The sequence below is a fragment of the Lolium perenne genome, chromosome 4 (genome assembly GCF_019359855.2).
Source record: "Lolium perenne isolate Kyuss_39 chromosome 4, Kyuss_2.0, whole genome shotgun sequence".
Lineage (NCBI taxonomy): Eukaryota > Viridiplantae > Streptophyta > Magnoliopsida > Poales > Poaceae > Lolium > Lolium perenne.
In genome coordinates this window covers 57,269,146-57,280,979 of record NC_067247.2, presented here as the reverse complement: position 1 = coordinate 57,280,979, position 11,834 = coordinate 57,269,146, and the positions used below count along the sequence as shown (strand labels likewise).

The 11,834-nt window shown below is 44.9% G+C and overlaps 1 protein-coding gene across 1 annotated transcript; it reads left to right on the top strand.

Moving 5' to 3' along the window:
• Positions 1-3,022: 3,022 nt before the first annotated feature.
• On the top strand, positions 3,023-5,566 carry LOC127292625 (tubulin alpha-2 chain). Its single transcript, XM_051322070.2, has 4 exons — positions 3,023-3,246; positions 3,894-4,128; positions 4,231-4,601; positions 4,721-5,566. Exons 1-4 carry the CDS (start codon positions 3,154-3,156, stop codon positions 5,375-5,377), a joined length of 1,356 nt encoding a protein of 451 aa, XP_051178030.1. The 5' UTR covers positions 3,023-3,153; the 3' UTR covers positions 5,378-5,566.
• The last annotated feature ends 6,268 nt before the right edge of the window (positions 5,567-11,834 follow it).

Here is an 11,834-nt window from a genome sequence, read left to right as displayed (position 1 = left end):
CTCGAAGCTATTTCCTTTAGATTCTGCAATTATATCTTTTTGTTTCTTGTTTTTATTTCACTAGTTAGGCTTAATGAAAAACAACAAAAATATTAGAGATCTTTATAGTATTTATTTTGAGTTAGGACATGAGGTGTTTGAAGAGAAGATTAAAAAACCTATGGAACTTTATATGAATGCTAATTGCAATGTTATTAGTATGAATGCTTTGAACACCATTGTTGCTAATGCTATGAAAAATTGTAAGCTTGGGGAAGCTGGTTTTGATGAGCATGATATTTTTAGTCCTCCAAGCATGGAGGAGAAAATTTACTTTGATGATACTTTACCTCCTATATATGATAATTACAATGATGACTATCATATTTTCAGTCCACCTACTATTGAGGAGAAAATTAATTATGATTACAATATGCCTCCTATATATGATGATTATGGTGATGAGAATAACAATGATAGCTATTTTATTGAATTTGCTCCCACTACAAATAATAGTAATGACTATGCTTATGTGGAGAGTAATAATTTTATGCATGTAGCTCATGATAAGAATGTTTCATGTGATAGTTATATTGTTGAGTTTGTTCATGATGCTACTGAAAATCTTTATGAGAGAGGACAATATGGTTGTAGGGATTTTCATGTTAGTAAAACACCTCTCTTTTCGCTGAAAATCTTGAAGTTGCGCTTGTCTTGTTTTCCTATGCTTATTGCATTATGCTTACATGACTTGTTTATTTACAAGATTCCTTTTCATAGGAAGTGGGTTAGACTTAAAAGTGTTTCTTATTTGCTTTTGATGCTCTCTTTTGCTTCAACTCTTATTTCTTGCGAGAGCATCATGAAAATTACTGAGCCCATCTTAATAGCTATAAAGAAAGCACTTATTGGAAGATAACCCATGTTTTTATTTTGCTACTGTTTTGTTGTGTCTTGGAAGTTGTTACTACTGTAGCAAACTATTCTTATCATGTTTATTTCATTGGTGTGCCAAGTAAAGTCTTTGATAGAAAGTTGATACTAGATTTGGATTTCTGCGTAGGAACAGATTTTTAGCTGTCACGAATTTGAGTTGTTCTCTCTTTAGGAAAATCTAAAAATCTTGAAAAAAATTCATGAGTAATGCTCAGATATGTACGCAACTTTCATTCAATTTAAGCTTTTTTATCTGAGCATGTAAAGTGCCTCGAAAAAAATCGTCTTTACGGACTGTACTGTTTTGACAGATTCTGCCTTTTATTCCGCATTGCCTCTTTTACTGTGTTTGAGTGGGTTTCTTTGCTCCATTAAATTTCAGTAACCTTGGGGAATGTCCAGAAGTGTTGGGAATGATTGTGTCCTTGCTGAACATGTGAATTTTTGATTATGCACTAACCCTCTAATGAGATTGCTTTGAGTCTGGTGTGAAGGAAGTTTTCAAGGATCAAGAGAGGAGGATGATATAATATGATCAAGAAGAGTGAAAAGTATTTTATTCATATGTAGATTCACAAGCGAATTTAGATATGTTACAATTCTGCATTGCCGCACAACTAAAACATTTATCCACGATGCATACAACATCACCAACATTTATTTCATACACACCCCCTCACAAAACAAAGCACACTATGCAAAATCCAACTACCAAAGTGACAAATAAAATTTCTTTTCTATCCATAGCCCAAATATCTAGCAAGTGAACCATTGCCCTCATATTTCTCGTCGTCTTCATCTTCAATGTCACTCCATTTCGATCAACCACCTCATTCTTCAGCTTCTAATTCTCTATTTTTTGCAACCAAGCGGATTATCCGTAACCATGCATGAATTGAGCTAAGATAAAAAAGATTGCAATGTCTCTAGCAATCTTCTTGTACCTACAATGATTCTTACACAACATTCATAGTTCATTTCGTCAACAAACTCCATTGTAGTTTGATACCGATGATTTGTTGCTCATCTGACTTCTCTGCAAAATTCAGAGATACATTAATACATAGAGTCACTATTGTACGCATTTGAGAGAAATTCAGAGAAATCAAGCGAACCATCGCAAATTTAGAGAAGCAACGGAAATGGTCACCTTTTATTTCTATTGCATGTTTTCGTAGACGATTCCGGTAACCCTTGCCCACTCCTCGCTGTCTACGAAGCTGTTGCCACTGCCGCCGCAAGCAGCACCCTTTCTAACCCCGTGACCTGCTTGGGCCCGAACACTCGCCACATGCTTCACACCATCGGCGTCATCGATAAGCTGCAACCATCGACGACGCGGCGTCGTAACCGTCGCCGCTCGATCCAAATTTACCAGACGCTTGAAGCGTGCCCATTTTACACCGTGGCAAACCGTGGCACCACGCGTGTCTCCACCAGAGGCATTATGTACCGGTTCACACCCGAAATTGAAATTGTTGTACCAGTCCCCTAAGTTGCCATTTGCTGTACCAAAGTGCACCCGAAAGACAACTTGTTCTACTGCAAGTGCTGATAACATAACTCTTTAATTAATTAAAACAAAAATAAAACAACAGATATCTATTTATTCTGAAACAAAAAAAATCAACTCAGCCATTCCAGCGAACAAGTGGGTGTCCACCGCTGGACCATTCATGGGCGCCCCGTGCCTGTCGGGTGGCCTCCTCCGCCACACCAGATATTTCGCCCCGCCCCGAGGGGCAGCCCCGTCTTTCTCCCTTGATGACCACCATCGCGGCGCACATTTACGAATTTCAAATTTCGAATCCCGTCGGCGACCGGGGCCAACGTTCCCTTGCCGTCCCGCACAATCCATCCTCCCAACCTCCGGTCCACCCAAACCTCCACCTACCTCTCCACCGACACGTGGGCCACACCCACGAACTCCTACACCCTGCCCCACACGTCAGTGGTCCACCGCCCGTCGTACCCGCACCAGCCAGAGCAGGCCAGGCTGGCGACGCGGGCCACCGCGACGGGCCCAGCGTAAACGGCGACCGAAACGGCCGTTAGGTTAACCGGGCCGCCGCCGAGGCGGCTATAAAGGGGGCGAGGGGGCCGAGCGGGAGAGCCACTACACATCCGGCGTCTTCACAAACGCCGGCTCGATCCGCCCGTCTCCTTCCTCCTCCCGCTCCCGCTCCCCACTTCACAGCCCCCAGATCTCGTCGAGCTCCGCCCACCCCCGACTCGAAGATGAGGGAGTGCATCTCGATCCACATCGGGCAGGCCGGCATCCAGGTCGGCAACGCGTGCTGGGAACTTTACTGCCTCGAGCATGGCATCCAGGTTCGTCCCCGCTTCTTCCCCCCATCCTCCTCCGCGCGTGCCGATGTTTCGTTTGTATCTGGTCTCCGGTTGTGGGGGATTGTGGATCTGAGTCGGGAGTCGAGTTTGGTGCGAAATGTTTGCGGTTTAGTTCTCAGATCTGTTCCGGTTCGGCGCATTTAGGCTGAAACCGGTTCGCGATCTGAACTGCGTTCTGTTTAATTTGGAACGTTTGGGTTAACCATCTGCAGGATGTTGCGATGTTCGCTCCAGTGATTGTTCTCGGTAGTTTCGAATCAGGCACACATGATTAGGCCTAATGCTTCTCCGTAATAGATTTGCATAGATTTATTATAGCTTTTAATGCAATAATAAAATGTACCTGTTGATTTCGATCTGATCTGTTCATGTGGTGCCCGTTGTATGATTAAATCATTTGGTCTTAATTTAATTTTTGAACCAGTGCCTTTTTATTTCATTTTTGTTCTGCGGGTTGGAGTAGATCTGATTTAAAATTGCAGTATAGCGACCAATGTTCCAACTATCAACTCTAGGCTTTACAGAATTACTCTAGTGCAGATCTGATTAGTTTGTATTACTGTGTTTACTTCCGATTTGCTGTACAATTATCCCCTGCATCCAACTAAACATCTCCATTTTGCCTGCAGCCTGATGGCCAGACGTCCGGTGACAAGACCATCGGAGGTGGTGATGACGCCTTCAACACCTTCTTCAGCGAGACTGGTGCAGGCAAGTACGTGCCCCGTGCTGTCTTCGTCGATCTCGAGCCCACCGTGATCGACGAGGTCCGCACCAGCGCCTACCGCCAGCTCTTCCACCCTGAGCAGCTCATCAGCGGCAAGGAGGACGCAGCCAACAACTTCGCCCGTGGTCACTACACAAGTACGTCACCTAATCCCGTCCCCTTTTCATACCAGCATCTGACTCAACAGCCATGTTTGTTAATTGCTCACTCATGTGTGATTTGCTTTTCTCCTCTGGCAGTTGGCAAGGAGATTGTGGATCTCTGCCTGGATCGCATCCGCAAGCTGGCTGACAACTGCACTGGCCTTCAGGGCTTCCTGGTCTTCAACGCCGTTGGTGGTGGAACTGGGTCCGGCCTTGGCTCGCTCCTCCTCGAGCGCCTGTCCGTGGACTACGGAAAGAAGTCCAAGCTCGGCTTCACTGTGTACCCGTCTCCTCAGGTGTCCACCTCTGTTGTTGAGCCATACAACAGTGTGCTGTCCACCCACTCCCTGCTGGAGCACACCGATGTCTCCATCCTGCTCGACAACGAGGCCATCTACGACATCTGCAGGCGCTCCCTGGACATCGAGAGACCCACCTACACCAACCTCAACCGCCTCGTCTCTCAGGTACCTTGAACGACTCGACATTACCCTGCATCTCAGATAACTCGTACTTGTACCACTACTGTGCAACCAACCTGTGATGTGAAACTGATGCTTGGAACTTGTGCTGCTCTTGTCTGCAGGTGATCTCATCACTGACCACTTCCCTGAGGTTCGATGGTGCCCTGAACGTGGACGTGACCGAGTTCCAGACCAACCTGGTCCCGTACCCGAGGATCCACTTCATGCTCTCCTCCTATGCCCCGGTCATCTCCGCCGAGAAGGCCTACCACGAGCAGCTGTCCGTGTCCGAGATCACCAACAGCGCCTTCGAGCCATCCTCCATGATGGCCAAGTGCGACCCCCGCCATGGCAAGTACATGGCCTGCTGCCTCATGTACCGTGGCGACGTGGTGCCCAAGGACGTGAATGCTGCTGTCGCCACCATCAAGACCAAGCGCACCATCCAGTTCGTCGACTGGTGCCCCACGGGCTTCAAGTGTGGCATCAACTACCAGCCACCCACCGTGGTGCCGGGCGGCGACCTAGCCAAGGTGCAGAGGGCGGTGTGCATGATCTCCAACTCCACCAGCGTCGTCGAGGTCTTCTCCCGCATCGACCACAAGTTCGACCTCATGTACGCCAAGCGCGCCTTCGTCCACTGGTACGTCGGTGAGGGCATGGAGGAGGGCGAGTTCTCCGAGGCTCGTGAGGACCTGGCTGCCCTGGAGAAGGACTACGAGGAAGTCGGCGCTGAGGGCGGCGATGATGAGGAGGGCGAGGATGAGGATGACTACTGATCTTCTGCATCGCTCGTCGGAGGATGCTGACTCCTCTGCCTATCTTTACTGTGTTGCTGTCCTGTTCTTGGAACTTGTGTCTGGGTGTCGAGTTGTAAGCCTGAGAGCTTGCTGTGTCGGTGTTGAACTGCTTCATTAGTACTTCGTGGAACAAGTATCTCGCTGAATTTGTTCTGTCCTGTTTGCTTCCGTCTTGTCCTGCTTCATTAACCTGTGCTTTTTTTTTCTTTCATTGGCATTTTTTGTGTATGCTTCATCTGATTCTGATATACTCCGTATCTGCAGTCAGTGACCAAAACTGATGGCATAAACTTTTTATTCGGTTCCATGGATTGTTTTCTAACCTCTTTCTATCGGTGAGAATGACCAAACAATTTCAGAAGTAATCGATGTTGACTCTTCCTCTCGAATTGCAACGCATACGAGGAGACTAGCCACCGATTTATCCCAATACCAGTTAATCTCTACTCGGCGCATCGACCACCAGACTCGTCCTGAAATGAGGAATGGAAGAAGGCTTGCAACCTCAAGACGCACACGCTAACTCAGCTGGTCACTTTGTATATCAGTAGTGGCCTCACGTCCTTGCAGCATGGTAGTGCCCTTCAGCTGTTTGACGAAATGCCAATGTTGTTGATATGATCTCTTTGATATCATAACGCCATTTTCACCACTTTGTTAATTGAATCATGCCATCACCAGCACTCTCTTTCCTCGAAATCCTAAGTTCATAACCATGGGCATTGCCAAAGTTGCCCATAGTAAGAAAAGGTAAGGTTGCGTAAGATATGGGAACTCGTAACCGACTATCGAACACAACTGAGAGTTCACTACTGGTCAAGTACACCAATTCCGCTCATGTTAAAGGATAAAAACTATAGTAAAATGGTAAGATGAATCAGTCAAAGGCAATTCAATATCCAAATCATCATAATAAGAATAGGGCCTCGATCAGAGCATATACTACCAGATAGAGAGCGAGGCAGACCCCTTGTCAGGGAGGGATCTGGCCATGATGTAGCTTGCAGCAGTAGTAGTTGAGGGAGAGAGACGTGACACGTGAGGAACAAGTCTTGTGAAGAGTTGGAGGAGGTGGATGAGGTGGCGGCACCGTTCGTGCAGGAGGAGAGGTGGAGCGCAATGGTGTTTTTGGACGTAGAGGATCGGCAACCCTTGTCAATACTTTTCGCACACTAAATCAAGTTTCCAATTTCTGGTACAACTAGCCACAGTTGCCGCCCGTTTGAGTTAGATTTTTAAGCTCTTGACCACCTACTCAATCAGGTAATTGCTGCAATTGTCATGATAGTTCATTTGTCCGCTCAAGATTTCTATTGTGTGTGATTTGGGGTGTCTCCTTAATATTTCTTGCTACCGAATTAATTAACTCTATAGAGTTTTTAAGCTGTTGACCACCGCTCATTTTCTTCCTCTTCCTCTCTTGACTCCAGAACCTTTCAAGCTCCATTGCATTCCGACCGTGTTTTGCTAGAAGTTAAGTATGATCTTTTCTCTTATTTCCTCATGAGTCAAATCTGCAGGTATAAATTCGATTTGATTGTTTGCTGCCATTCAAGATCGACACCGTTGCTTCATTAGTTGCGATTCCCACGCTAGAATTCAGTCTGATTTTTCCCTCTTATTTCCTCACCTGAATTTTTCTTCACCGTTCTGTAGGTACAAAACTACAAATTTGACTTGATTGTCTACCGCTATTCAAGTCAACGTTGCTTCACTGCCACTGGTTGAATCATTGATGCCTACGCCGGTCTAAAATTGAACTGCCTCGCCTGTCAGACTGTTCTCCCTGGCTTGGTCGTTGTATTCCCCTGGAACTCTTTCTCCACTCGATGTTTTGTCTGGGCATTGAACGGTATGGATTTTGGGTTCCTGCAATAATGATATCTCTCTCTCTCACTCAAGTATACGGGGCTGATAAGATTCATAATGGAATAACTTTCTTTTCCTAGATTTAAGTTTCAGTGGAATTTTGTCGTTAGGTATGCTTATTTATATTTCTCGACCTGCAAGGTTATATAGCTCTAGAATCTACTTAGAGTAGTCTGTTCAACAGGACATAAGTATAATTATTGAAAGTCAGAAACTCTTCTTTCCACCATTTCTCCCCATGCAGCCTTGCAGACGGTAAGTCTGGCCAAATTCCCCCTATTCTTGATTAATTATTTTTTCCTTTTGTGCTTTCATTGAGTTGAAACATAGGTGTCTCCGTGTCAGCATACGCTAGGTTATGCTCTGGTACGTGTGTACTCAGAGAGTATCTCTTCGAATCATGTGAATGGTGAAAGCTTCATTTCTGAAGACATGGTTAACAATCTAAAACTGAGGGAAAATTTGAGGATTTTATTTTTTGACAAATCACTTTAGGAAATTAGATGTTGCATATATAAATTCCGGTTTCATTGCAATTCATACCTAAAATAAACTTGAAAATCTCATTTTCCAATTATTTTCTGTTGGTATATTTTCAAGTTTACTCTTATTTTCAGTTCCAAGCCGCGCCAACAGTTTTCAAGAGTATTAAGCACCACCCAAGAATGTGGCATGTGAATGTTTTTCAGCTATAGTAAAGCTGAAGTGCTATGCCTATGGTGTCTTCATAATCTTTGATTAGCTAATTGCATTTGGAATACATACCAAGTTCCATCTTTTGCTGATTCTGACAATATAGTTGCTTTCTGCAGAACAAAGAAGAGAAATATCTGAGCTGGCAGATTTATTAGGCAAGATACAATCTACATATATAATCCCTTGCATCATCGTTTATTAGGCAAGATACAATCGGCTGTCAAACATATTAGGTGGCTGCGCATGCCTTTCTCTCAGCGGGTTGATCCCTACTTTCAGGTGTGCTTTGCTTCTCCTATTATTTAAAATTCTTACATAATCATGTGGAGTGTTGCTAGTACAATATGCTTTCTAACCAAAAGAATCATGTATTTTTTTAAGATATGTATTCATCCGTGAGCTTCAGGAAAAAGGCGATGCTCCTAGATAATCTCGGTGCTCTAATTTGTCTATCAAACCGCAAAACATGTGTTATCATTAAAATATGCAGTTGAACAAAGTATACATGGCAATATTTCCATGTCTGAACTCTTTTGCCCCGAGAGCACATGATCTAAAGAAACTTCCACTTTCATATGACCCTATTTTATTCTTTACTTCAACATTGTTAACTTGGAACTTTGAAGTGCCCTTATTGAAATCGGTATAAGACAATAGAGTAACTTTTATGTACTACTCCTTGTGTCCTGAATTAGATGTCACAGATTTGTCTGTGACATCTAATTCAAGACAGAGGTTGCACAATTGTTTCAATGCTCTTACAAGCTGGCCTGACCACCGTAGACTATCATGTTAGTGCTAACTGCTATGCCGGAAGTCTGTAACATCTATTTATGTATTACTTTAACATTTTATATGCAAAAATCAATATTCCTTGGGACCTTTATTTGATCTTATGTTTGCTTCTTCATATTCAAAAAATTATGTTGTTATGTCAAGTATAATTCATGAAAGGTAGAAGATACAAGGCCGCAACAGCATATGGTGTATCATCTAGTTACTAAAGTTTGCGATCTAACTAATCAACCAGAATGGGACGGGGAGTTTCTTAAATGTCTTTTTTTTATCATGTGTATACTCGAAGGGTTATGCATATTAACCTTGATGTCTTTGATGTTTGTGGCTTCGCAATATATAAGAATCAGAGGCTTCACTGTACGAGTATTCGGAACTGTTTGGTTGTGGCCAAGGCTAGTTTCCTATCAACTATCTGGGCATCCCGATTCATTATCGGAGATTAACTATAGTTGAATGGAAACTAGTCGAGGAAAGACTTCAGAAGAGACTTAGTTGGAAAGGTAAATTGCTATCCCTCGGAGGAAGATTGGTACTCATTAATGCAGTACTCACTAACATGGTGCTGTATATGATATCCTTCTTCATCTTTCCAAAAGGTGTGTTACTGAAAGATCGAGATGTCGCCTAGAAGGGGGGGGGGGGGGGGGGGTGAATAGGAAATTACAAACTCTTGCGGAATTTGTCTTGTAAGAATGCGGAATTAAACTATCGTTTAGTTTACAAGCACAAACCCTAAATATGCTAAGCTCAACTAAGTGTAACAATGGCAACTAGAGCTAAGCAAGATAGACATAAGATATATGTAGCACAAAGCTAAGTACGATAGGCACAAGATATATGTAGCACAAGTGATAGCAAGATATATATACTTCAAGCACGATGGCTATCACAAGAAAAGAGAGCTCGGGTATAGAGATAACCGAGGCACGCGGAGACGAGGATGTATTCCCGTGTTCCCTTGCTTTGCAACAAGGTACGTCACGTTTGGAGGAGTGGAGGTCCCACGAAGGATTCCCCGCGCCACGAAGGCTCACCCTATTCTCCGAACCACACCCACGAAGGATAATGGCCCTTTCCTTATGGTTAGCTTTTCCTCCGCTCCGGAGATGGCAAGCTCCACAACCACTTCACAAGCTCCACGAAGGAGAAGCCCGGGCCTCTTCACAATCTTCTTGAAGAGATCACCGGAGCACCAATCACCAAGCCAACTAGGAGGTCACCCTCCAAGAGTAACAAGCTCACGGTCTCTCACTCGAACAAATCGTGGTGGAGAGCTCAACACTATGCAATGATGCAAAGCAAGAACACCGGAGGTGTTCAAGTCCTTCACACTCAAATCCCACCAAAGCAACGAATGCTAGGATGAGATTGGAGAGGAAGAACAAGGGGGAAAGTCAACCAAAGACTCCAAGATCTAGATCCCAAGAGATTCCCTCACTTAGAGAAGAAACGGTTTGGTGGAAGTGTAGATCTAGATCTCCTCTCTCAAATCCTCAAATATGGGCAAGATTGATTGGAGGAATCAAGAGGAAGAGCAAGTTCTTCAAATAGCAACAATGGAGGTGAGAGAGAGTGAAGAACTTATTTGGCTCAAGGTGGAAGAAGCCTATTTATAGCTAAAGGGAAAAAATAGCTGTTGGGGGAAAAAGACAGAAAATCGGGCAGAAAAACGGGCGGAAAAACGCTCACTGGCCGACCGGCTGACCGGATCTGGCGCTCGAGGCGGTGGCGGCCCAGCCGGTCCGCCGGCCAACAGCCCGGATCGGGCGCGTGCTGCGCTGGGCGGCGGATAAGCCAGGCAGCGCCTGGGGAGGTGGGCCGCCGGGGCGCCTAAAGGCCCAGCCGGGCGGGAGGCCGGCCTGGCCGGGCGGGGAGCGGGCCGGTGGGCTGCCGGGCCCGTGGCTGGATGGGGCGGCGGCCCGGTTACGGTCCGGTTGGACCGGAGGGCTGGCTGGGCTGGCCGGTGTGCGGCCCGGCTGGCCGATCGGCAACCGGCTGCCCCGGGTGGGCCGGCGTGCGGCCCGGCAGGCCGGGCGGCAACCGGTCAGCCCTCCCTTTTTTTTTCTTTTTCTTCTTTTACCTTTTCTTTAATAACTATTGCACCCGAACTCCGATTGACATGAAACAAATTCCGTTGGAAAGATAATAACAAATTCCATCCAATAGAAAGTGCAAACTCAAGAAATTGTAGGAGGGGATTTTATCATGAATATAAAAGGGTAGAACCTTATATCATGAATAACCGGTAAAATCACCCAACCTCGAAAACGCAATAGAAGATGCATGCGAACTCCGTTTTCGATGAACTTGGGCTTGTTGTAAAGCTAGCAACAAGCTCAAGAACCTCACATAGAGAAACACCAAGAGGCAATAAGGATATGCAAAGTATGCAAATGATTGAGCTCCCTAAGACGATGTGATCAAGTTACTCAACCGAAAGCCCCTCTTAATAGTGCGGCTATCTATCCTATAATCCGGTCTCCCATCAACCACCTCGAGACCGGTAAAAGGAAAACCTATCAAGGTCATACCTTTGCCTTGCGCATCCCGCTTGGTCTTGATGATAACTCTTCAAGCTTCACTCAAGCCGGAATGCCACACTTGACCAACGTTGCTTCGTGAAGACTAACAAATGCTCCCCCATACACTATGATGGGAAAGCTCCATTGATGCACATCTTCACAAGTCCATTATCACCAAATGGACGGCAAGCTTCACGTATGTGATTCACTTGAGACGCTCATCTTGAACTTGCCCAACTCAACCTTGTATCTTCTCATACTCACATAAGATAGAGCATGGCTAATATTGAATTCCACATAAGAACTCCATCTTCATTTCTTCTTCTTGATCATATCACATATATATCTTCATACCGATGATTTTGATGCCAATACACAAGGTATATCTTTATCTTCATGGCATCCATACTTGAATCCAACACATGGAGAGCAAGAAGTACCTATGGAATATTCCTTCATATCAACTCAATGAAAATATTAGTCCATAGGGGTTGTCATTGATTACCAAAACCACACATAGGGGCAATATACCCTTACAATCTCCCCCATTT